The sequence below is a fragment of the Cimex lectularius genome, unplaced genomic scaffold, assembly GCF_000648675.2.
Source record: "Cimex lectularius strain Harlan isolate CLEC.00 unplaced genomic scaffold, Clec_2.1 scaffold469, whole genome shotgun sequence".
Lineage (NCBI taxonomy): Eukaryota > Metazoa > Arthropoda > Insecta > Hemiptera > Cimicidae > Cimex > Cimex lectularius.
In genome coordinates, this window is record NW_019393014.1 from 8,467 (window position 1) to 35,953 (window position 27,487).

Sequence of the window (27,487 nt, forward strand, 5' to 3'; positions counted from 1 at the left end):
TTGTTTGTTGTTACCCTCCCACACGTGATAAATTAAAATACATAGATACAATATTTACACATAGATTAATATTAATACATAGATTTAATATTTTCATAATTCACATTAATACTAATTTACTAACCTATACTACAACTAAATTGGAATTCGGAAGATTATCGTGATCTTGCGGCCCCCTGTCTTTCCCACTAATAAATACGTTCAAACGGTATTTACAAGTTCCACTCACACACTAACCTTTGAATTTGAAAAACACTGTTCGAATCCCGCTCATGACACTAACTTTCTCATCTCAACCAAGACCTTGGATAAAAATTGTAATGGTTAACATCTGGCGCGCTATTGTATTTATTTATTTATAATTCCAATCAAACTATTAATAGAATTCACTAGTTTCGTGGTCCGCTTGACCAATTAATATCTTACAATTAATTAAGGTTTTGGTTGAGATAAAAAAAGTTAATGGCATGAGCGGGATTCGAACCCACGATCTTCGGCTTGATACGCCACTGCTCTACCACTTGAGCTATCGTGACCTCGATCCAATCGGACACCAACCTCCCATCTCAACCACACCTTTTGAATTTTCCCTCCTTTTTGCCATTTTTCAAATGTCGTGTAATCAATTTGATTCTCGGAGACAAATGAAATGGCCACGGAGAGCTTTAGTCAAGTATACTTCATTTTAAACTTATTAAATTCACTAGTATCGTGGTCCGTTAGAACAACTAACATCTTACAATTAATTAAGGTTTTCGGTTGAGATAAAAAAAATAGCTCCAGTGGTAGAGCAGCGGCGTATAAAGCCGAAGATCGAGGGTTCGAATCCCGCTCGTGCCATTGACTTTTTTATCTCAACCGAAAACCTTAATTAATTGTATGCTGTTAATAGAAGTTGATGAATTGTCATCGAATCGACTCATTTTCTTTATTATAACTTTTAACTTTATTATAATTGTCTTAATTTTGATATTTCATTTTTATGAATATATCCATTGAAATGTGAATAGATATTGTTTCAACTTTAAAGTGTTTAAATTTAAATAAAAAAGAAATAAAAATGTCACCAATAAATAAAAACAACTGTTTATTAATATGAAATATCACGACATACGTTTAGATTTAAAACAATTTTAGCAACTTTTAATCAAATAGAGAATATAGGTTTTTGTAGAACACATACATTTTAGATAATGTTTCTAAACGCGGCAAAATCATTTTCTTCTTTGAGAGAAGAGATTACCGATTCGCTAGAATTCGAATTGCTTCCACGCCACATCGAACAGGCAGAAAAGCTGGAGAATAAGGTTAATAACAGGGTGAGGAATGTGTTCAAATTGGCGTTTGCCTCCGTCATGAGAGATCTGACTGAAGCCGTATCTGTTTCAGAAGTTCACAACGACGATTCGTATAAAAAGAGAATGACGCTTAAACACCTCCAAGAAGGCGAGGACCTTAAAAAAAAGAAAGATGAGTTGAAACAATGGAAGCAATTAAAAGAAGATCTGTCATGGTTCGTGATATACAACGAAAAATTAAAATCGAGTATACCATATCATTTCCATAGGAAAGAAAAACTGGGCAAAATTATGGAAGCCAAAGGTATTTATTATAGGAAAGTACTTCTGAAGAAAAAAATCACATTGAAACTTGTCCGTTGGTTTAAAAAACGAATGGGAATAAAGGCGAAGTTGAGAGGGGATAAGATGAAAAAGAATCTTCACCTTCAAAAATATAAACTTATGAAACCATTGATTGTTAGACGACTCCTAAAAGACATTATTGCTTGTGGTTTTTACAGCTTCATGCGGGAAAGACTTATAGATATTTTGTACGACAGAAAGAGGAAACAGTTAAACAAAATGAAAAAAGCTGAGAAAAAATACAAAAATCTCGTGAAATTCTATCAACAAAAATTAGCCGAAGCCAATAAATTCGCTGTTGCTCGAAGGAAAATTCGAGAAAGGTTAATTCAACTTAAAATTCTCAGAATAAAAACTGACGTCAAATCAAAAGTTTTCAAACACATGAAACGGCTTGGTTTCAGCACAACTCGAGAAGCTGAGGATTTTCATAGTTCTGCAATGAAACATTTGCAACGACTCCAAAAAACGGGCTTAAGCAGCACTGACAATTTAGTTCATTTCAAATCTCTAAATTCAGACACATTCATCAGGACAGTTTTTTTGGATTTAGCAAAACAAGGCAAAATAAATGCGCGAGACCATACTGAATTAAGTCGCTACGGTTTGTCTCCCAACTCCAAAGCACGTTTAAAAATTAAAATGAAGCAGCCACTCAATAAAACGGTCAAAACAAATGTTGTCCCTTTACTGAAGAAACCGATTACAAAAGGTATAGAGACTGAATCTAAACAGAAAAGTTCACTGCCACTATGTAAATTAAATCGTTCTTCTATTAAAGTAGAATTGCCACGTAATAAACCGTTCATAAAAAAATACAGAATGAATAGGCACAGAAGAGAAAAAAAGAAAAATAAAAGTTCCCAAAAGACAAATAAAACAGTGAGAAAAAAGGGTCAATCTGCCGTTAAATATAAAAAATATACCAGAAAAATATTGAGAAGACACAAAAATTATCAAAAGAGGGCAACTTCACTAAATTTAAGCTCATCTTCCAGTAAAGTGCATATGAAAAAGCGAAAGTGTAGAGAAGATCGGCGAACGACATTTATGAAAGAAAGGAATCGCCGTAAATACCCTTCGATATTAAAAGAAAACAAGTTGAAAACATGTACGGAGAAACTGATAAAAGCGTCGCCATTAAGAAAGCGCAGTCAAACTGTCAAAATCAAGAAAATGGGTCGCAGCGAACAAGCAAAAAGACGGCTTCATCAATTTAAAAAAACGGGTAAGTCAGTGTTTCCAGGGCATAACAGCGAACAGTTATCTACCATATTTTACAAAGGGTTAGTCGATTCTTTAAGATCTATGGTAAGTCACAAATCGTCTGTTGGGAGTACTAGCAACCACACGCCGACTATTGAGAGCGATAACATCGACAAGCAATCAGTTTCAGATTGCGACAAAACAAGTTTCGGGAACAGCATCGTAGAAGGGCAAGCGCCTCCAACAAAACGAGTAAATTTTTCCCGAAAACAATTGGCGTCAGAGCGTATGGAAGCAGAGAAAAAACGACTGGAGCAAACCGTTTTGAGGTCGGTGGAAACTAGATTTAAAGAAATGATGATGGAAGTGCCGAAAGATAAAGACTTTAGGATAACGAATAAACTCGGAGGATATTTGGCTAGGCATGCTTGGAAAAGGTTTTACACTGGTAAAAGCAGCCCTTGCGAACGTGTTAACTTTCTACAAAACTCTCGAAACAAATATCCCCCTTGGGGGCGTTATAAGTTGTACAGACCGTTGGTACACAATAGAAAGATTAAATACTATCTCGTCGTTCACGGCTTCGACTTGACACCACGAAAATTCAAGTCAAACAGGTACCCGTACTGCCCGGTGACCTACGATGCATTATGGTTTTTTTCCAATATACTCAAAGATTCAAAGATTCGAAGAAATAGAATAAAATATAAATATGAATTTTTAAGAAAGGAATCGGCTGTCAGCCAGAATAGTGGATCGCATCGTTTCACCCTCGATGAGAAATCTTTGTTCGATGGGTCTGTCATACCGCACCTGGTCTTCCGCGAGGAGGATGTTAATTCCCAAGAGACGGAAGAAGATGACGTCCCTCCGATGTTCACGTTGAGACGAGATTTAAAGTCTTTAGAACCGGAAGACAGACAAGCATTGCAGTTTAGAGTATTTTTAACTGAGACAGAAACAATAGAATTAATATCTATAGAATCTCGACATAATTACAGCTTCATAGAAAAGGAAACAAGTGTTGTGTTCTCCGAAAGCTATAAACCGGAAAAAAAGTTATCTAAAGTGGAACTTCTGAAAAAAAGGAAAAAGAGAAATGTTTTTATTGATGGGATGAATCCAAAAATAAAGGAAGAAAAAGATATGAGTACTTTGAGGGACGCTAGTTTCATTATTAAATCGGAAAAATCAGTTACTGAATTTGAACCAAAAACGTTCGAAACCCGGGGTGTACAGGTGGTTACAAAAACCCGTCGTTCATCTAAAGTACAAGTCAATGCACCGACTCGAAAAAACGCGTCAACTCTAGTAACCACATTCGATTTTACTGCCGAGGCAAATAAAGAAAAAACATTCGATGTAATCAAATGGTATAATTCAAAAACAAGTGAAACTGAAGGGTCCACATCGTCAGACGACTTTGAGGTAGAAAGAAGCGATGACCCGTTGATAGTGACAAAATCAAGCGATTTCAGAGAAACTTTGATGTATGTTCAAAGAATTATTTCGTCGAACATCTACAAAAAACCGCAGATGTTTTATGCACGTTACCACGTGGATCCTCTTAGCGGTAAGTTGCCCATTTCTTACGAATGTGTTCATCTTTGGACATTTCACGATTACAGAATACAATTGAGCCAAATGATCGTAAGCTCAATTGCTCCTCATCCGTTCGACAGTAATATAATTGCTGTGGCCTATGCCAAAAATGAATTGGCAACCCGAGATTTCGGGCTAGTGTGCATTTGGAACATCAAAAATATTTTCTTCCCGGAACAAGTGATTAAATTCAGTTCTTCAATTAATTATATTGAATTTTCTCATCCGACGACAATTTCAGTCGCTTTGATGGGCGGTTTCGTCGCTGTAATAAACATCAGTAAGAAAAAACATAAGATTACCATGAACACGGAGCGAACGACAACGGCCGGTTTTCTTCCAATCTGGCAGTTCTCTTGGTTTCTGGAAGAAAACGGCGAAAAGTTTCCCGTGTCTTGTGGTGCCGACGGCCGGATGTTACGATACCGGACGGACGAGACGTTCGCCGCGACTGTCCTCTTTGAAGCGACACCGATTGAAAATAAATTACGAGGTGTCAAAGGATCTAACGGTGAATTCAAAACGACCAAGTGGAAAGAAAGGCCTGAGATGACCGCCTGCGCTCAACACCCGACCGATCGCCAATCCTATTTGGTCGGCACTTCTGAAGGCACTGTCCACATATGCTCACTCCTGCTGAGAAACAACCTAGAACTTTTTTCCGCGCAAGAAGGACGCATCAACGCCATAAAGTTCCACCCGCACTGTGAACATGTGTTTTTAACAGTCGGTGGGGATTTCTTTGTCCGTATATGGGCGATAGGCATATTTGAACCGTTGCTCACTTATTCCGCAAGGAACGAGTACATCGAAGACGCCTGCTTCAACGAAATATGGCCTGAATTGATGATCAGCATCAGTGGAGAATTCGTTGACATTTGGAACATTCGGCGAAGGGTGTGCGTCCCTGTCCAATCTTGGTCGAACCCAAAACAACTGAAAAACACGTGCATTTCATTTTCGACTGATGGTTACAGCGTAATTGTAGGCGACACTGGAGGCTACGTCCACTCGTTTCGACTTTGCGAAATGCCCTGCGAAAGTAAAATGAAAGCTGAAGTACTCTCGCAGGCTATCATGTCCACCCTGTCAGAACGGCATGATCTCATTGCTGCACTTTCAAAACTCGGCTACCCATTTTCAGTCACGTACATTGAGAACTTTTTAAAGGCGACTTCCTCCAGAAAAAGTGACGTGCTGTGAAAACGATTTCACGGGCAATGTCGGTTGCTCAATCTGCACCATAGTGTATCAATGCATCATTCGCTTGCACAATGACATAAGCCCGGATGCTGCGTTTAAGTATTAACAAAATAAAAAACTTAGTGTACACTTGAATTTTGATATATTCCTTTCCAAAAAAAGCTAATAAACATATGTTACTTTAAACATTAAATTAGAGTTTGCCCACAGTTGGTACATGTTGTAAAATTTTAAACACCATGTCGATAGAAGAACTAGATATTTAAAAAAAAAGATAAAATACATGATTGTAGTAGTTGATTATTAGAGTCAGATTTAAACTAACGTTCTACATAAACTTTTGTTTTTGTTTTGAGCATTTATTTTTAATATAAGTTCACCTTTTACGTGTTGTTTGTTGCTTTTGTTGTTTTTGCGTAAAGTATGTATCACTTTTATAAATAAAAGTACTCTCTACGTACTTTTGTATGAAAAAAAATTAAAATTTTATTTTTTTATTGGTTTAATTATTTTTTAGTGAAATTGTATAGAGAGAAGGCCTCTTATTCTATATTTATATAGAATCCATTACTAAAAAATAACATACAAAATAAGTAAATTTTCTAATGTTTTTAATTTTTTCGGTTAGATGGATACTCTTACAAGTTTAATTATAATAATAATTTAATATTATCTTCTTCATTTCAGAGAACAAAACTGTAGGGATGAGCTGTGTTATCGACCTGCTGGAAACATGAAGTTTTTTGGAGGATCTACGGAAGAGGTTGCTTTGAATTTTTGTATTGTTTAGGAGGCCTGCATAGACCGAAAGCCCAACCTATCGGTCTGTAGATTACGACTATTTGGGGTGACACTGATATATACTCTTTATACACAATATATTTATACAAAAAAAATTCAAATCAAAGGAGGGAAATGAGAACGTCGCCCTAGTGGCGGAATCTGCTAACCAGGGGAGAAAAAACGAGTTGTTGCCTTCATTTTGTCGGGGTTTGTTTCCCAGAGCCTCTGTTCCTCTCGTCGAAGAGGGGTTGTTTTTTGGTCTGTGATCTTAATGTAAAATAATTTAAATGTAAGATAAGTTAATTGTATATATATGTATAAGAAACACACTGTGATCGTATGTACCTGAAAACAAAAAGGAGATTTTACTAGGTTTTTAGACTTTTACAAGGTAACCTTTTCTCGACCACGTTTTTAATAATTTTTTATTGTATTTATAGTTGTAATTTTTAGTTATTAACTTATTCAATTTTTAAATAATGTTTAGATGCTGAACACCAAAAAAAACGTAATGTACTTCTGTGCCCAAAACACCATGTTCTTTTTATTTCCCCATTAAGATTTAAGTAAGATATTTCAAATTTTCAATTTTTGTGCAATTTGTTTTTTCATGTTTTTAATTGTTGTTTTTTTATATGATAATAAAAACTGGCCCTGAAGATGACAGTATAAAAAGTGTCGAAAGCTCGGCGAAAACCCAAAGGAAGTTTTTCTCAGTGTTGACTTTAAGAACATCGTTCCCATGAGGATTCAAAAACTTCCCCTTTATATATATGATTATATTATATATACATTTTCACTCAAAACTTTTACATTAAAAAAATTAAATAAAATAATCATAAAATATTTTTTTAAGTGATACAAAGAAAACGTTAATTAAAAACAATTGGGTTGCATTCTGTATTTTTTAGTTATTTTACTACCAATTGTTTTGCTGCACGAAGCGCAGAGAGTTAGGGTTCTAACAACATTAGGCGTTGGTCGAATACAGTAAAGCATATTAAATTCACCAGTTTCGTGGTCCACTTGACCAATTAATATCTTACCAATTAATATATTATATATTAAGGTTTTCAGTTGAGGTAAAAAAGTCAACAGCACGAGCGGGATTCGAACCCACAATCTTCGGCTTGATACGCCGCTGCTCTACCACTTGAGCTATCTTTTTTATCTCAACCAAAAACCTTAATTAATTGTAAGATGTTAATTGGTCAAGCGGACCACGAAACTAGTGAATTTAATAAGTTTAAAATGAAGTTTACCTTTACTAAAGCTCTCCGTGGCCATTTCATTTGTCGCCGAGAATCAAATAGATTACACGACATTTGAAAAATGGCAAAAAGGAGAGAAAATTCAAAAGGTGTAATTGAGATGGGAGGTTAGTGTACGAGTTGATCGAGGTCACGATAGCTCAAGTGGTAGAGCAGCGGCGTATCAAACCGAAGATCGTGGGTTCGAATCCCACTCGTGCCACTGACTTTTTTATCTCAACTGAAAACTTTAATTAATTGACAGTAAAGCATATTCGTTACTTTGTGAGAAATAAGCGGTTTTTACAATATTTGCGACGCAATAAAAAATTGAATATAAATCGTGAGGTGGTAAACAACCAATCAAGTAAGAGAAGGTGAGAACATAATAAGAAAAGGAACGAAGGGCAGGATAGGGATGAAAAATTTAGGGATTAAACCGGGTGATTATCTATAAACTAACCCCTCCATTTTATTTCTTGTGGTTGGAAATAATTAAAAAAAATAAGACTGGTATTTGCATAATTTGTTACGCAAAATCTGAATCTGAAGACAAATTTTTTTCAACGTACGGTACGTTCTTAGGGCTCAGCAACATTTTTTTCAAATGGGAAGGAAATTTGAATACGTAATTAAATTCGACGACTTTTTTAAGAATATTGTAAATATACAAACCGTAAAGTTCAATACATAAACCATAGTTGTATAATATTATGTGCTTAATTCATTTGTGCTTCAAATATCTTAGCGTGTTGTTTTTCCACGTGAAGCACAAATTACGTTATAGCTAGAGAATTTTAGGGAAAAAATTTCTATATTTTTTGAAATATGACGCCCCTACTCACTGTGGTATTTTGCATATGGAGCCCGTAGGATAATTAATCTAGCAAACTTGATGTTGTAAGAGGGTCACTGCTTGATTGTTATGATTAGTTCAGTTTTTGTAACGTCTTAATTTTTCATCTTAGGCAGAGTCGTATAATTTTACTTAGCGCCAAATTCACAATGTTAAATACGGCTCTTGGTCTCCAGGAAGAATATTGCGATGAAAGGCCGAATTGAGTTTAAATTATTTAGTGGGGACTAGTGTTGACCCTAGAAACCCTGTAGTATCACAGCAACAATTTTGAAACAGGATGTTATAGCTCGATTGAGAGTCGTGAAATGATCTACCACTGAGATAGGACATAAGTCACATTAGAAAAGAGAAGAACCTTGCTTGATTTATTATGCTTGTCTAAATTATTAAACTTTGTTAGACACAATAAGAGTAATTTTAAAATATTTGTAATAAATTTGGCTCCAACCAATCACATGTCACATTGTTCATATAATAAGACGATGAGAAAATTTAATATAAATGGTCGTTCGCCACAATTAAATAAAATATTCCAATTGACAATCCTTTTAGTTTAGAACATGGAATACTTTATTTTAAATATGTGATTCTTGTTAAAACAGCTAATAAAACTGGGAATATTATAATGATGAACACGATGCAATCGGCAATGTATTTTAAAAAAATGAATTGTTAATCATGTTTTTACAGGATGCATTTCAATACGCTGAAATTAAAATTATCGCTCAGACAACGCCAGGCCAGCCTTGTTCCGGCAGTTTGCACTGACAAGTAGTCGGAATTCCTCTAGTTAATTGAGAAAGGGGATAGGTCCCTTAAGAGTATGTGGGGTCTCAGGTAAAGGGAGAACCTCAGAGAGATCACAGAGCTTTCTCGGCTTAAAGGATTACCAAGGAACCGATGGTGGGAGGAGCTCGATCCTAAGCGTTCTATATTGAACGGCTGGAATTGGAGTATCGCCTCTGGCACAATCTTCGGCCCAGGATTTGTGACCTGAAGACGTTATGACGTAGTTTATATAATTGTTGAAAAATTTCAGAAAACATTTAAATAAATATAATTGTTTAAAATCCATAAAATGAAACAGTTAAATTTTAAAAGCTATGCCATATTAAACAATTCATGTCTTAACACTAAATTATTTCATTAAAGGAAAAAGGTTTTAACTGCCAGATAAAATAAATACTCCAACGTACAATAAAGAACTGGAAGAACAGTTGAGCCGAGAAAAGTGTTGTGCGTCGATCATCCACTAACAAACCATTATTTTGTTTTATTTGTGCAAGTATTAACCAATTGCAGGAAATTACGCTCGAACAAAATAAAATATTTTACTTCTCTTTCTGTAATTAAAAATTAATTGATTCGAGATTAATCAACGAATAATTGTTTACTTGTTTACACAGAATGGTACTAATTTAAATAATTAAAACAGTAGTGATTGATAAGGAAATAAACGTATTTCTTTCTCTTTCTCTCTATTTATCTATCTATATAACTATCTCTGTTTCTATATCTCTCCCGGTGTGTGTGTGTGTGTGTGTGTGTGTGTGTGTGTGTGTGTTTAATTGATATCTTATTTGTCTTTGACACGTGATGGTACCTGGTGAGTCTTGGAGGAAATTGATTTTTTAACAATACTGTGCCTGCGTTTAGATGTACCTGTTACATCTAAACGTTAGTATGCATGCGTGCGTTATATCATACTAAATTGGATTGAGAACGCTTTATTACGGTAAAAGGAAGGATATCCACAATGTGGGAAACAAATCGATCCTGCCCGGAGGACCGAACAGAATTTGTAATTAAACCGGAAATTCCCATGCTCTTCTAAGATCTGCCAGCACTTGCTGTTCCGACTTCCAATTCCAAGAACGGGAGTTTCAGCCCATCAGGCAAATTGCTCAGATCGTTTTACAAAGCGAATAACCCATATATACAAACGAAGGGCTCATTTGCATTACCTGCGATGTGCTATCGCTGAAATGGCATCGACAAATGATGAAAAAACTTTACATGGATCAGCGTGCGACCTGTTTACCTGCAAGGGGTAATGCGCGATTGGCATGCTGTCATTGCAAATCATTTTGTGTTTCATGCAATGTAGACAAGCTTTTTCGATCTTTTCTCTAAAAATTTGAACGTGAAATAAAAATTTATTAATGACGGTGACGAACGAAGTATACAATTGTATTAAAGGTAAAATTCTTTTTTTACATATTGTGCTATATATTTATAATAAGGACTCACCTTACTGTGGCCGTTCATATCTTCCAAGTTTAGGCAAGAAATTTTGACCGAGTATTTGGCCTCCTAGCGTACCACCTAGAATGATCATTTAACAATCCATTAGACAATCGAACTTTTTGTGACGATTTAAAACTTCCAAAACGGTTTCCGAAGCTATGGACGTTTTGACTCACCATATTTCTGTGTATGTTGAATAAACACTCAATCACATCACATCATTCCTTTTTCTAAGTGAATATTAAAGATTAGTTTATTACTCAGTTTACTTGATTTAATGTCGGATTGAAGGTTTATGCTCTGTTTTTGTATATTTCTTAATAATTAATTACTTATTTTTCTTTCAGTTGTAACAGTATTGGTTGATAAAGTGTCTTCTAAATGTGGGCCGAAAAATAAAAACAAGTAATTAAGGTTTTTAGTTGAGATAAAAAAGTCAATGGCACGAGCGGGATTCGAACCCACGATCTTCGGCTTGATACGCCGCTGCTCTACCACTTGAGCTATCGTGACCTCGATCCACTCGGTCACCAACTTCCCATCTCAACCGCACCTTTTGAATTTTCCCTCCTTTGAATTTAATAAAAACAAGGTTCCACAGGTATATGATTAATAAAACATCATCACTTAAACTAATAAATTTTCCATTTTAATGAAGAACAAATTTGGATTAAATAGGAAAGGGATAAGGTGGGTATTCAGTCTGGCTAATTTCCAATTTTAGGTACTGGGATTTTAGTATAACGGTTAGTTTTAACCCGCAGCTTGATTAGGCCAACAAATATTATTTTGAAAACTGTTGTTCTAATGTGTGGCATTTAATGATCATTAATTAATGGTTATGTAGAGATAAATCTGGTGTAATGTATATTTAGGAAAACTTTTTTTTGTCATGCCAACGCTCGGTATTTATTGCGATCATCTTCAGCCAACAATTATCCCTTTTTTCCATTGTCGGTCCTTAAAGAAGCCGACTCCTAATAGAAAAATGAATTTCTATCCCTATTTCATTCCCCACTCCTTCAAAACCAAACATGTATAAACAAAAAACATTAATATCACACTAACACTCTCAACACGACACACTACAGTGACGCATCTCTCACAAATCTCACACTTTGGGCAAGAAAAAATGATTTGAATAAACCTAAATTTCTTTATTGTGTTCATCAGTGTATAATTTCATATACATATGTATAATTAATTATTCAGAAATCGTGAGATGCGGTCTGGTGTATTGTATAATTAATACAATGTTTATAAATCCCAGGCACTGAACATGATGAAAAAATATTTTTCTAAACCTACATCACACCTGCCCACATCTCACGATCTCTAAATAATCATTGATTACGGTCACTAAATACTAAACAAATTTGTATAGAACTAAACAGTCCACCACTTCCACCACTTTTTTTTTTTTTTTTTTTTTTTTTTTTTTTTTTTTTTTTTTTTTGCAAATGGGCGGTATTTTGTTAGGCGGATGCATGAAGGCGAGTTTCACTTAGTTTTATAGGTCAAAGACATATTTCCATTTGGAGGAGGAACAAAAGCAGAGCCGGAAAGTTCACCCTTTCCATGCGATTTTTCTCAAAATGATTCATTTTCATGCATTTCCTTGTTTTTCTATTAATGGCTTGGTGTTTTTGTTGTATTTTTCTTTGCTCTTTTTTATGTAGTTTGACAAAATTATTAATTTGTGCAAACTAAGTTTTACTCTCTTTTGATTAGGAGTGTTTCTATTGATTGATGTGTTTACCAGACTTGTGTTAGTTTTATATCAATCCATTTCAAAAATATTCTAGTTTATAAAAAATTTAATTTAACAAATACTCAGTAATTTTTATTTCAATTGTTTTTGGCAATTTTCCAATCGCTGTTCTTGGCAAATTAAATTGTAAAACACTCGTTGCTGATAATGTAAAGAATGAAATATCAGTTTAAAATCTACTGAACAACTATGGGGATTGATAATAACTGAACGGAAAAATAAGTAAATGAATGAATGGGCAATAAAAAATAGATTTTTATTAAAATAAAAAGGGATCAATCCAATTTTTAAGAAAAGAAGAAAAAGAGCTCAGCTCCGTCGTCAAGCTTTCAAGAGATAAAAAATACATAAAAATAAATAATGTAATAAAAAATAATAATATAATTAAATATTATAATAAAAATAATGACAAGTGAAAATGTATAATTTTTAATTTTCAATTTGATCCTTAGAAATAATCGCTCTTTATATGCTTTTATTTGCAACAATAAAACGAATTATTTTAATTTTGAATATAAACGTAAAAACTCTCGGTTTACCTAAATATTTCTAATTACCCCTCTTGTAAGAAGGTTAAAACGTAATATTAAAACTTAGTTCGGTTGCTTAAATTTGAAACTATTCGTAAAGGTTTGGTTTTATACAAAATATAAATTTAAGAACATGAAATATGTCGTTGAGTGTAGTATCGGCCTTCATGGTAAATAGTAAAGAGATCAGGGATGAATCCCTCCATGCAGGTGAATGAACCAACTTGTTTTTCCACTATCGAACTTTCGGCTGTATTTGAGGCCTGCCTCAGGACTCTATTTAATTACGACCAATGTTTCATTACAGATTACATATATAAAAATTATAATGATAAACTCTACAGTAAAAAAACAAGTTGGTTCTTTCACCTGCATGGCTTCATCCCTGATCTCTTTACTTTACTATCATTAAATATCTTTAAACTATCTACATTATAAGCACAATACATAATTATAACGTATTCATGAACCGAATTTAGTTTAACATTTTTAACAGGATAGTTTTTTTTTATTACATTTGTTTGGTATTTACAACTACAAGTGATGTATTAAGTAAATATGTTCGTATATGTTGAATTATCATTTGAGGCTCTTGTAGGAGAAGTTGCCCAGTGGTAACACTCCTTCACACTGATATCTTGTTCAGTCTTCACACAATGAAAAGATCTCGGGGCCACTTTCGCTTCAATCGTCTTGGAGGATTTTCAGGTAGGGTTGGAAGTGATTAATTTCGTACGAATAGATTACTGTGTGTGTTCAGTGATTGAGGAAATTTTTTATATCCGGTTTTGATGAGTTCATGTACAAACGGGATGTGTAGGTCTTTATGGATAGTGTAATTTGAAACCTAAAAAGGAGCATTTATAATTTGACGGAGAATTTTAGATTGGATTGATTGGAGACTCTGGGAATTGGAATCCTTGGTTGAGCCTCACACTTCACAACCGTACGCCTAGCCAGGTCTAACCATTGTCTTGTAAATTAAAAGTTTATTTTCAAGGTCTAATTTTGATCTTGAGTCGAGTAGTCTTTTTAACAATTTATAACGTCGGTTTGTTTGCTGTCTTTTCAGTCTTGTATGGGATTCCAAGTCAGTCGTTTATCCATGAAAAGTTCAAGATAACGCACAAGGTCAGTGGTAGGCAATGGAATTCCATTTATACTCACCGCAGGACAGACATTTTTACGTAAGGTAAAATTGATCTGTGTGCTTTTTGTTAGGTTTACCTTTATTCTCCACTTTGTGAACCATATTGTTAATTCATTCAGGTGTTGTTGTAAGTGTTGAGTGTTAATTGAGGGGTCCGAATTGCGTGTAAGAATCGCTGTATCATCAGCGAATGTGTGTGTCGAAATGTTAACGTGTGTAGGAATATCTGCAGTGTATATGGAAAATAGAAAAGGGCCAAGTATGCTTCCCTGAGGAACACCCGCCCTTATGCGTATATAAGGTGAGAATTCAGTTCCCTGACGGACTCGACAAAATCGATCCGTCAGATAAGATCTCAGTATAAGATAGTACGTATGAGGGAGGATGTTCCTCAGTTTCCAAAGCAAGCCCGAGTGCCAGACTCGATCGAAGGCCTGTTCTAAATCAAGAAAGACACCCAAGCAATGCTGTTTTTGTTCGAGGGAAGAGGCTATATTGTCAGCAACACGATGTAATTGTTGAGTTGTCGAGTGAAATGTGCGGAACCCAAACTGATGATCTGGAATAATATTAGAATTTTCAATTATTGGCAGTAATCGTCGGAGAAGTAGTTTTTCTAGTATTTTGGCAAGGATAGAAAGGAGACTAATGGGTCGATAGGAATTTGGAAGATCAGAAGGTTTATTTGGCTTATGAATCATTTTAATTATAGAGAACTTCCATTGCAATGGAAAATATGTGGTCCTGAGTACAGCGTTGTATAGGTATGTTAAGAATAGTAAGCCTCTGTGGGGCAAATTTTGTAATATTTGTTTTGTAATTAGATCATAACCTGGAGCTTTTCGTGAAGGTAGTTGTTTAATAGTGTGTCGTATGTCTGATGGAGTAAATGCTTTAGGAGGATAAGAGAGTTGCAAGGGGACATTCAAGTCGTGTTCAATGTTAAGCTGATGGTCATGATCAAGTATGTCATGGTGTGCAGTAAAAATTGTGGAAAGATGCTCTGAAAACAATTTAGCAATGTCGGAATTGGATTTAGAATGAGTAATGATTGTGAAGACATGATTAGCCGGAAAGTTTCGGAAGGATCTGATTCACCTCACTTGTGAGGAGTGTTAGAAGAGGTGTGATAAGTGACTTAAAATCGCTAAGAAAATTAGAAAGAAGTGAAGTTACATCGTTGAAGGGAGAAGGAGATGGAATGAAAGTGTTATGTGGTGGAGGTGGAATGTAGGTGTTATGAGGTTGAGGTTTGTTTTGTATGACAAGCATCTGCGAAAATAAAACCTGCATTAATTTTACATCAACCCAATAGTTAGGATTGCTCAATTCTTGAGAACCTGCAGAAATTTTGAACAATCAGTGAATCATGATTTTAAAGTTCATTTAGCTTAGAAATACTTTTTTGCGTTGGTCTTTTGATCCACAGCCATAGGACACACATGAATCAGGCCGCCACAACTTCCTCCCGCACCGTAGGCAAGTGACGACACCGCCCGAGTCCCCAGGCTACTCCCTGTTTTCTAAAAAAGATTTCATCTAGCAAACTATTGCACTGCGGATCCCATCGAACAGGGTGCATATGCCTGCACCGTCCACACTTTTCGGACTATCCATGGTCCATTCGACCCAGAGAGATTGAACATTTACGGTGTTCCCGTTCATCAAGTTCGGAACGACTACTTCTGCAGCAAAGCTTATCCGCACACAGCCACCTTCATTTGTACAAATAATTTATTTTCAGGCATTTAACGGCTTTGATCTGTTCCCTACCATCATACAACCGTGGCAGAGATGGTTCGTGGACAAAATTGCCCTCGGAATTTTCTGACCCTTCAACCATAAAATTGAAACATTTTAAATTCGAAGTTTATTATTATTCCCTATAAACTTAAGTATTCGTTCTATTCATTTAAAAAAATACTTTTAAAGGCTATAATATAATGTCTGTAAAGGTATGTGTGTCTGTCAGCTAATCAGATTAGCTAATGTCAGATTTGGACGATATTGAAACAATATTTCACACTAAACAGATATATTAGTCGGATCACGTTCATGGCTTTTAATCCGGTTTGTATTACCACGTCCAAAATGTTAGTGATCATTGCCGAGTTCGAATTAGGTCCCGAACTGGTTTCCCAGGCTGCTTTGAAGGGAAGCGATCAACCGGGTACACCCCGTGATTAATTAATCCGAAACAAGGTAGCCTCCATCGTCTTCTTGCGGATATTGAACACCGGAATGAAACGGAATTATAAATTAACTTAAATCAGAAATGTCTTTTGTCAAGCTGAATGGTTAACCTTTGTTGCCTTTTGTGTTCATTATGAATTTATTAAGCCATGCCCTCCCTTGTTACAGTTGTTTTCTACACAAGAATACTATGTTTAATTATTTTGAAATAAATTCTATTTGATTTGCACTGTATATTACCAATTACAAAAAAAAGCATTTAAAAACAAATAAATTCAACAAATAATAAACTAGAAAATAGATGCAATAGATTGTTTATTGAACTTCTCATTTTATTATTAGCAAAAAATTTTAATACAAGCTGGTATATGTATATTAAACTATTGTTGGTAAGAAGCAAATTGCACTGTAACTTTCAGTTTCAACTGAGTCTTTAATTTTTAATCTATGTTACTGTTCAAAGGGAAGAGACCGGGCAATCGGTCACCGAGGAAGGAATAGAAGGTTGATATGGCTTTCCATGCTATTTTATAGTCAATTGTCAATTGGAGTTCTTGTTAATATTGAACCATGATATAAATATAATTAACACTTATTTTTATTTATTGTTCTCTGAACTCGATATTGTTTAAACGACATGACATGTTCTTGTGATATGCCTTTGGTGGTTGCTGACCCCTAAAGTTCCTCTATTGCTAGATCGTTCGAATTAAAACTTGAAATTTCAATCATTTTTTGACTGGGGTAGAAATGATTGGTTCTCAATATAATAAAGTTTAATAATTTAATCCTCATCCTAATGCGGTGTCCGAGTGGTTAGGGCATGCTACTCGCACTAGCATGCTAGCGCTCCTGGGTTCGAATCCTGGGTTTGCCCATGGATATTTAATTGTGAATAATAAGGAGAAAGTACATATTGTAAAGTGGTTTGACCTCTCGTCTGCGACACTGACAACTGGATCTTAAACATTTACTTTCCTTTAATCCTCTTCCTAAGTTAATATTTTAAAATCTGAAATGAGTCTTTGATACCTTAATGAGTTGTGTCTACATATCATTCAGGAATAAACTTGGTCTGGTACAATTTTTCTGTACGTGAAAAACACTAAGGCTGACTTGGATTTAAGTCTCACAATTTAGTACCCACACATGTGTTCTCGTCACTCCGGAAACGTTAAAGTTGTCCTGTTGCCCAAAATTTGATTTGACACTACGCACAGAGTTGAATATCACCCGCAAATGGTTGTTCCTAAATTGTCGATTGCTCCATTAAAATATTACATATAAATCACAATTGTTGGTATATTTGCAGAAACTAACATAAACTTTTGTGCTATAAACAACGGACATATAACATAATAAATTTACCGATTCTGCAAAATGCTGTATAACTAAAATAAAGAAATTATCTTATTTCATCATTATCTTCTAATATCTTTTCTAGGAACATTTCTTAAAATCACCTTAAAAAGTCCTAGAAATAACAAAACTAACCTGTTTTGTCAAAACAACTTTTTACATTTTATGTTATCATTAAATTATGTTTTAATAGAAGAAGAATTAGATGCTTATTGGTTTGATATGTCTTGGGGTAGCAGTAACAGGGGAGATTTGAAGATCATATATTCTTCTTATATAGGGTGTCATTTTTCAACCTCTTGAAAAATTTTAATTTGTACATAGATGGCGGACTTTTGGCAGCTGTAAAAAATGTGTTTCTCAATTTACTTGCATGTGAGTCGTATCGTACCACTTACGACTTTTCTATGAGTTTTTCTTCAATCCACCTCTTAGGTATGGTTAATGGCTTTAGGTGGATTCTTTATTAACTGGGGAACATAATCGACATGCGTTTTCACCCTCGACAGCGAAATATGACTGTGTTGTTAAAGCTTCTCTTCGGGTCGGCAGAGGAGGGCTGGTGCTTTATCAGAGGCGTACGAGGGTTAGGGTACCAGATCCTGTCTGCATAGACGAGGGAGGGTGCGTAACCATCTGAACTAGGGGGTAGCAGAAAATGTTCCAAGTCCAACCATGCTACATGGGAATGGACTCGTAGTGGCGATGCTCCTGGCGAGAACTTACTGTGAACCAGTTTCTCGGTGGTACCGTTCGCGGTCTCCTTCCGAGGGCAGTGTTCCTCTAGGGGGTGGTTTTAAACCAAATGGCGGCCGGAGCGGATCCAGAAATTCTTACTCTGGAGGAGCCCCAATATTCTGGGAGATAGAGTCACCTTCTCTACCTCGGTTCCCGGCGGGACCGAGGCTGATGCATTTCAGCCATCTGATGTTACCCCCGTGCGGCACATTGCCTGGTGCTTACTGCAGCCCCATCCAGCCGGAATGGACAAGCGGAGAGTGAGGTCTGTCTCGGCCCCTCGGGGCCGGGGCGGCTTCTACGCCAACGGTTGCGGCTATAAATTTCCTCATGTCTTTTAAGAGCTCTGCGTAAATACCGGAAGCAGTGTGTTGTTAAAGTTTTACGTAGCTAACCTAATATCATGTATGAGTGGATGATGAACATTCGGATTGTTATTTGCCGGTTATAATGTACCCTTGAATTACGAGAGGTAAAATACCACTCCAGAACAACAACAATTGTCAACTGTTCCGCTTGAGTGCCGGAGTCATTACTTTCTAGTCGATATTTCTGCTCAAATGTCATATTGTCATTCTGATATACCACAAAATGGCATGTACTCTTCACTCCCATCTGGGACAATTTCCATATCAAACGGACCGTTATCTTCGGTAATCAAATTAGGGATATAAACTGGCTTACTCGGTAAAACATACCAGAACCATCCATTCCCCACACAACTTCCAACCAGGATGTTGGCCAGTATTTTGTGTATTCAATATAGTAGAGCTTATATTAAAATTATTAAAATAAGCGCATGAGATAGTGCGGTACCTATTTATTAAAGTAACAAAAACAATCTATTAACACGCGCAATTTTTTCTTTGTTGTAGTAATTCAGTGCTTACTGTCATATAGGAACTGAGTACGACAAAAACGGTAGAATCGCTCCTTTGTGTAGACATTCAAAGATTCGCTAAATTTACTTTTCTTACCCTTGATAGTGAATTAACAAGGCGCCTGATTTTGAACACATAATTTACATTCCAGTTTCATTTTGTATTAAAATTTGCTGTAGTTCATTAATTCCATTTTTTAATCCATCTTTTCAATTCTGATACTTTCGTCTAGATATACATTATTTGGATTTCTCTTTTAGTTTTCGTGAAAAGAAATGCCGAATTTGGTTTATTTTTGAACGTAATAAAAATAATAAGTATTGTCCGCTTGGATGAGCCGCTCCCCACTGCCACGACACGCCAGTCGTATCCGTAGCCGAGTCTCTTTCATCACCGCTGTTTTTGAATCCGCAAAACCGCATTTTTTGACACCGCATCAAATCCTTTCCCTTAGTCATGCTATACCTTATCCACAACTTATCAACATCGCAGGAGCCGCTGTTACACGTAGGTTTCCCAGGTCGGCTGCAGCTTGGTGGGTTTTTGGTTTCATTTTGATTAGATTTATATTTTAAAACCGCTTTCAATTCATTTTTATTTTAAAGCTTTTGTTTGTTTTTTCTCCGTATACAGATCAACTAGGGGGATCCTTCGTATGCGCATATACAATATTTGCCTTCGTTTGTAACATATCACTTAGATTAGTAAAAGCTCATAGTTAAATTGTTCCTTAAATTTGTTACCTTGCCATCAGGATAAGAATGTCGTCCGCAAAAGCAGTCACCTATTACGGCATACTGAGGATGGCAAAGGGGGCTACGTACACAGTATGCTTGGATGTGTGTGAATAACTTTTTATGTATTAATACATCGACAGGCAATAAATTCCCCCTAATTATTTTTGTCTCATTTTTTGGATAAAAGAAAATTCTGCCCTTAATTTCTCTCATTGCTTTTATCAATAAATATTTGTTTATGCTATGTTTTAAATTGAAAATATTAATTATAGGTAAACACATTTAATCTTTGAAGGTTAAAAAAAGGTTAAAGGATTTTTAATGTTAATTTTTTACGGAATTAGATATGTTTATTCAGCCTCATTTGAATTCTGAAGCAATAAAATGTTTAGTTGATCTGTGTTTCCTTAATGGGTTCTTAATGCCACTTAGTGCTGAGGATGTTGCGCGTGGTGTGGCACATATTGATGATGGACGTTCCAACAGGTATGAGGCCATTTCCATCGGAGGTCCAACGAAGTTGCTCGAGAACACAACCATTGGTCTTTAGACGATTGGACTGCAGTACCTTTTACAGATAAGTGTAGATTTGCGCCAAGATCTCCAGATGGGCGTGAAAGAGTGTGGAGAAGACCCAATAAAAAGTACGAAGCTTGTTTTTTTCCCAGAAACAATATTTTCAATGTTGCTCAGTGAAGGTGTGAATTCGTGGAGTGTCTTTGACGACCACTCATTATGTGAATGAAATTTTGGAACATCAAGCGTCGCTTATCCTCGATGAAATCCACCACACTGCACAGTACAAAAGTACGTTCAACAGCATAACATCAGGTTCTTAGTCTGGCCGGCTCGTTCTCCAAACTTGAACCCCATCGAACATTTATGGGATAATCTCAAAAGACAAAACGTCCATAACTTCCTGATACACTCCACGATCTTGGAAGGTCTCTTCATGAAGAATGAGCTAACCTCCAACAAAGAGACATTTCCAGTCTGGTAGAAAGTATGCCGAGGTGTCTTCGAGATCTAATTAAGGCAAGAGAAGGAAATATGCGGCATTGAAATGTTAATTAAAAATCTAAAGCAAAATTAAAACAAATTTTATCCCTTCGTCTTTTTTTAATTTTTTTATGTCCTTAGCAATTTACATGTTTTTTTTTACGTTTTTAGACAAAGGCTCAATTATTAAACGTTAAAAAACCTAAAACTTTAATTAATATATAAACATATATATAAATCAAGTTATATTACAAGGTGGTGGAATTTTTTGCCTGCCAGTGTATTGTTCTGGTTTAGAGTGGCAGTAGAGATTTTGTAATGCGAAAAATGTTTATTTAACAAGTAAAAACAAACAAATAAAATGTTGAGTGAAAAAATCTCATCGTCTAAAAGAAGAAAATGAAAGCATATTACTAATACAGAGCAAAAAGTTATTGATTATACTAGTTTAATTACCGTAAGAAACTCATCCGTTATATTTGACGCCGTCAGTAAAATTTTCTGTAATTCCTCTTTGTTCAGCGATGGTTATTTAATGTAGTATTGTGACTGTGATTATCTTTTATCAGTACCATGACTGCATTCAACCGAAATGTTTCTTGTAAATAGAGGAAAATAGATTTTATTATGTTATATGTGCATTTTATTTTCCATCACCTAAATTTCATACAATTTCAACTCTTGAAATCGGTGAGACCTTTTTACCATAGTCGATCTCTCCATTTCCATTTTCATTGCGGAAAATTATAGAAGAAGTTATACATATAACATCTGTGTCCAAAATTCAATACGAGCCATTCTTCTTGTAGAGGAGTTTTTCATCAAGGGGTTTAGTTTGGTTTTCTTATTTCTTAACCCTTCCTGGGTACTCGAAATCAGAGCAGGGGTTTTTAGTAGTATAGTTTATTTAACTGACGGCCAGGTTTAATTGAGTTTACTACAAAAGAAACCAAGTTTAACCTACTTTTATAGTATAACAAATATATAATTCTAATATACTTTTTAACGATAATTCTTTCGGATTATAAGATTTACAGAAAATTATGAACAGGTAGTTGACAACAATTCGTCACAACTGATCAACCTTTTTTTATATCCATCTATTCTAGCTCTTACACGTTTTTCTCCATCAATCTTTTATATACGGCTGTAAAAAGATTGGTGATAAGTGCGCCAGGTCTGCACGGGTCGAGTTGTAGAGGACGTTTGACATAATATACGGCCTTTCGATCCATTTAGCTGTCGAGGCCAGTAGTTTACCAGTTCTGTCCCTATTCTCTCCTCTGGCAATGGTTACCTCCGAGTTGCCATCAGGTTACAATACTGATTAAACCCAGTTATCGTCAATACCAAAACTAAAATGTCCTTCGCTTAAGGTAACTTAAGGTGGGGGTTTTTCCTCAAACGCAACTCAAATTTTTAAATTATACATTTTTTATATGCAAAACTATCATGAGTAGGATGAAAACATAAAATATTAGACTGGGTTTTACACTACAATCTAAGTTTTCATAATTAGTATAAAATCTTTCACCAAAATTAAAGATTAAAAATTTTACCTGTTAAATATTGCGATTGCGTTTAGTCTCATCATAAATCAATGTTGGTAATAGCATATATTAGCATAGTAATGAGGGCAAGAGGCTCTCCAACTAAATGTATTTCATGAGGCTCTGCACGTTCTGTTGTGTACCAAGTGTGGTAAACTACTCAAGAGTGAAAAATTTAGATTGAATATTCAGGTATTTAAAAATTAAAAAAGATTACTATTGAAATACAATTTTTAACACAATAACTCACCAACTCATTTCACCATTTTTAGATTAAATCGATTAAATCAGTTGTTACTAGACTGTAACAAAAAAATTCCTATAAATAGGTTCCTTTTGTGCTTCGTGTTGAGGACGGCACTTGGGCCATTTCTGACGAAGATAAAGCTTCACTGTTTGCATCCTATTATCGACATCTTTATACCTCACCCAGTCGTAGCAATCCCAGGCTCGATGTACATATTTACTTTTAAGTAAAGTGGTACCTAGACCACTTTATTTATCCTGCTCCTTAACCCTCTATCATAGGTCAAATTCATCATCAGTCACAGTCTCATCTGTAAAAAAATATCTTGTTTTGTACCTCATTATCACAAACAAACTTCAAAATATTCCTAAAAATAATATTTTTTTAACATAATCTACAACTCAAGGTTTTGTACTATCTACTTCGTAATACAATGGAAACGTTAATTCACAAATCCAATACAAAATCGTAATAATCTAACCATTACCGTACGACTATCAATTTGCTGCCATTATTCGGCAGTTCTTGATAAAGCCCTCTTGAAACGTCTATAGCCAATCCTTAAAAATTCTAGTATCATTCCCGCCAATTTAAATACAGGCGACATCACTCTGCCATTCAGCAGTACCCCAGTGTGGTAGACATTGCACCTAGAAATGCTGGTCTAACGCCTTTAGTGTTGCGAGGTTGTTTCCATTTCTTTATTAGAATTTCATTCTTTATTTAGCAATTTAAAGATTGGTTTCCTGCACAATATTGCATAAAACCAAATCGATGTGTCAGCAATCTCTTTCTCAGATGATTTGTTTTATCGGATATGGTTTGTTACCTTGGTAAGAAGGATGATGTATTTCTCAGCTTTTGTGGTCGGCTGTGAGTTCAAGGGAATGGGTGTTGGAGTTGTCGGGATAGAGGGTATGGATTTGGTTGTGGTGATGCGGTTTCAGACTCGTTGTGACTTTTATTGTCCTGACCTGTTTTCCTCTACTGACGACAGGGTGCAATAATTTGGGCGAGTGATGGGGAATTGTGATCGTCCTGTAGGTCCACCATATTGCTAAAAACATCGAACCTACTAGTGGATGCGAGTACAGCCTAAGAGGCGTCTATAATTATTTCCTTCTCGACTTTTTTTTACAGAGTTTGCACTATTTACTGTTTGCCTGATGGCTTTTCCCGCAAAGTATGGTCGAAGGATTGTCATCTGGATTGAGGCAGTCTTTCGTTAGGTGCTATTCTCCACATTTTATGCATCTTTGTTTACTTCTGCACTGGGTTGCTGAGTGGTTAAAACTGTACGTAGTTGCCGCACTGTCTAACGGATGGAATGTACGGGCGGACAGGGCAGTAGCTACCGTAAATCGTCACTACTTAGGGTAATTTATGGCCTCTAGATTACACAAGCATGAAAAGGAATCTTAAATTCCATTTATTCATCCTATCAATCTATATAGGTGGGGAATCGAATCTGATTAGCATTTCAGTTTCACTTAAACTAGAGAATACATGTCGAATAATATCTTTTTTAAAGAGAAAATTGAGAATATAAATGAATACATTTTTCTCTTTTAAAATATCAGATTATGTTAAATAGTTACTTATGTCTGTATTAGATGTTGTAATTTTTATTCGATTTTTCTTACATTGAGGATACCTGTTTTGGAAGTGTTAAGCTTGTTGTCTTGGAAGATCCATTCACCAAACAGCATAGGATGTGCTTTTCGAAGATTTTTCCCGTTACCTTCCACAAAAACCAAAAACCGTTTTCTGTCTTCCTGATGAAAACGATTGGTGGCTATTTGTTTTCAACAATTTTGACGATTGTTTTCCCTATCAGCCGGGATGTACATGTCTTTAGATATGGGTTGGGTAGAAAATTGAGATATGAAAAGTACCTTTATTGGTATAGCTAACGGATGACTCCTGTACGACGTCAAATTTTTTTAGAGCGATGACCAGTTTTTTCCAGACGGGACATAAAGAAAATATCATCCCCACTGGAGTTCCCCCATAATTATATTTCAAGGACCGATAGGTATCTTAATTAATTAAACAACTAGCTAAAAAAATTAACAAATACTTACGTTATATAAAGAAAAACGGTATTAAATTTTTAGAATAGAATGAAGAATAGACTTTTCTAAATAAGTTTTCACCTATCGTTTGTCGATCTCGGTAATAAAGCAAACGTAAACACGACCTTTCACTTACGAGTCCAAACATACATTTATGGATGTATACATTTTTAATAAAACATTGTGTACCAAGGTAATAATCAAATTTGTAAAAAGATTTTTCGTGTTGAAACTTGAAAAATATAACAAAGCGACGTTTGGGTTCACTGCGTGTTTTGAATGTGGGGAATGACTTTAATCTTCGTTGTGCCTATAAATTTTGATTGGGGGATCGCTGATCTGAAAATCGCTTGAAATGGCCTACCGCGCGGTCTGGTGAGCTGAAATAGATAATTCGACTAATTGGGAACCGTGTTTTGTAGGGTTTGATTTTTAGTCACCACCCCTTTCTCTCCGACTATTAGCAAATGTTGTGAAAGGCGACAACGTGAAAACGGCTCTGGTTGTAGAAGCAGTTTGAGTTATCGTTTCGCCATTGTTAACAAGGGTTGAGGACAATCCTGATTTCAACCATTGCCAATTAGGGATAATTTTGAAACAACTTGGCGATATCCTTTGTAATACAGTCATTATAATCGATCCTAGCCGGGAAATATGGCCAACAGTTTTTTAAAAGAATTTATTTCATTATGGTACACTAAACTGTAGCACTTGTAATGTTAAAAATATAATTAAAAATAATTTGATAAAAACGACAGAAAAACAAACGTCTCCGTCCATCGTCCATTCCCGGACCAGCTGAATGACTGTGGAGTATCAAGGGCCTGATCGATGGGTTGAAAGCCTGACAGAGAGAGGGAGAGGGGAGAGAGAGAGAGACAGAGAGAGAGAGAGAGAGAGAGAGAGAGAGAGAGATAGAGAGAGAGAGAGAGAGAGAGAGAGAGAGAGAGAGAGAGAATGAGCAAGACAAAAAAAGAATCTTTTACACCCAAATCAGAAAAGACATACATATATTTTTGCAACTTGCTAACATTGAGGACACAAACTTGACTTAACTGTTAAAAACACTAGAGCCTTAGATGTGCACGACGGACATAGATGTTTACCACGCTTGACCTTAACTATAATTGCATCTGCACTTTCCAAAATATATTTTTTCAATGTTCTTTGTTCCAGTTTTGATCTATTAAAAATATCTTCTAACACGCCTATTCCTTGCAAAAAATCATCACTAAAGAGCCTTCATCTATTATTAGTGGCATCAGCGTAAGCTTAATGTGTAATTTCTTCCAGCTTGTGGGCTCTACCTATCATTTTCCCAAAAATGGATAAAAAAAATCGTTGGTCAAAATTAAGTTTATTAATTATAGTTATAATGTATAGCCAAAATGCTTTGAAAACACACGCGACATCTACATTGGGGATAGACATCTTTCAACTGCAGCAGTGAAATCGAGGTGAATATTTTAGAAATAGCATATATATTTCTCATTGAATGACAGCGAAATTAATCGGTTTTAAGTTGAACATGGAAATAAAAATGACGAAGAAAGCGATGAAGAAAACGAGCTTCATTTGTAACATAAGAATACTGAGGTGTGAACTTGAAGTTAATACTTTGCCGGGGTGTGACTTGCAGAAGGGTGTGAGATAGGGTCACCCGGATCAACTTAGTCTATTCTAATGGTATTATACAGATCATCTTAGGCCAAGGCATACTGCTGCTCAAACGGGTTCCTTGAGATCAAATAAATTCTTAGAAAATGTATACATGAGAAGCTCTTAACATAAACTAATTGCAGAAAGCAGAAGACGCACAAAGTCCTACCTAACAGCCAAATTTAATCTCTTTAACCTTGTGATTTGGTCATTATTGATCCGATCACCCTGGTCTGTAAGACACATTTCGGCATTTCGCCATCTTCTCGTCTGTTTCAGAGAGGATAGAAAGACCAGTAAACAGAAAACCTTTAAACGTAGTTTGTTTATCACATTTATGATTGTAGAACTTGTAAATACTTACACTGACTGAAAAAAATTCCACCCAACTAATTGTTTTCATTTTCTCGATATAAGAAAATTCTGCCCTTAATTGGTCTCCGTGTTTTTATAAACAAATATTTGTTGATGCTTTGTTTTAAATTGGGAATATCAATTAGACGTAAACACATTTCATACTTAATCAAAAATAAAGGTCAATGTTTAATTTTTACGGAATTTAAAATGTTTATTTAGTTTCATTTGAATTCTGAAGCAATAAATTGTTTAGTTGATCTGTGTTTTCTTAATTTCAATTTTTAAACTTAAAAATGCCACTTAGTGCTATGTTGCGCGTGGTGTGGCACTTTCATCAGGTACGCGGCCATTGCCATCAGAGTTCCGTACAAAAGACTGCGAGAGGCAGTTAGTCGTTTGCGAGATACTAGGTCCTACCATAGAAGGCTCGGTTCTGGACGCCCTGGAG

General features: G+C 35.5%; 2 protein-coding genes across 2 annotated transcripts; both read left to right on the plus strand.

The window, feature by feature from the left end:
• The first annotated feature begins 1,096 nt into the window (after nucleotides 1–1,096).
• LOC106674334 lies at nucleotides 1,097–2,644 on the plus strand. Its single transcript, XM_014406976.1, has 3 exons — nucleotides 1,097–1,513; nucleotides 1,568–2,525; nucleotides 2,588–2,644. The coding sequence occupies exons 1-3, from the start codon at nucleotides 1,194–1,196 to the stop codon at nucleotides 2,642–2,644; spliced, it is 1,335 nt and encodes a 444-aa protein (XP_014262462.1). The 5' UTR covers nucleotides 1,097–1,193.
• LOC106660863 (WD repeat-containing protein 78-like) lies at nucleotides 2,526–5,789 on the plus strand. The gene has a single exon (XM_014383865.1). It carries the CDS (start codon nucleotides 2,652–2,654, stop codon nucleotides 5,652–5,654), a length of 3,003 nt encoding a protein of 1,000 aa, XP_014239351.1. The 5' UTR covers nucleotides 2,526–2,651; the 3' UTR covers nucleotides 5,655–5,789.
• The last annotated feature ends 21,698 nt before the right edge of the window (nucleotides 5,790–27,487 follow it).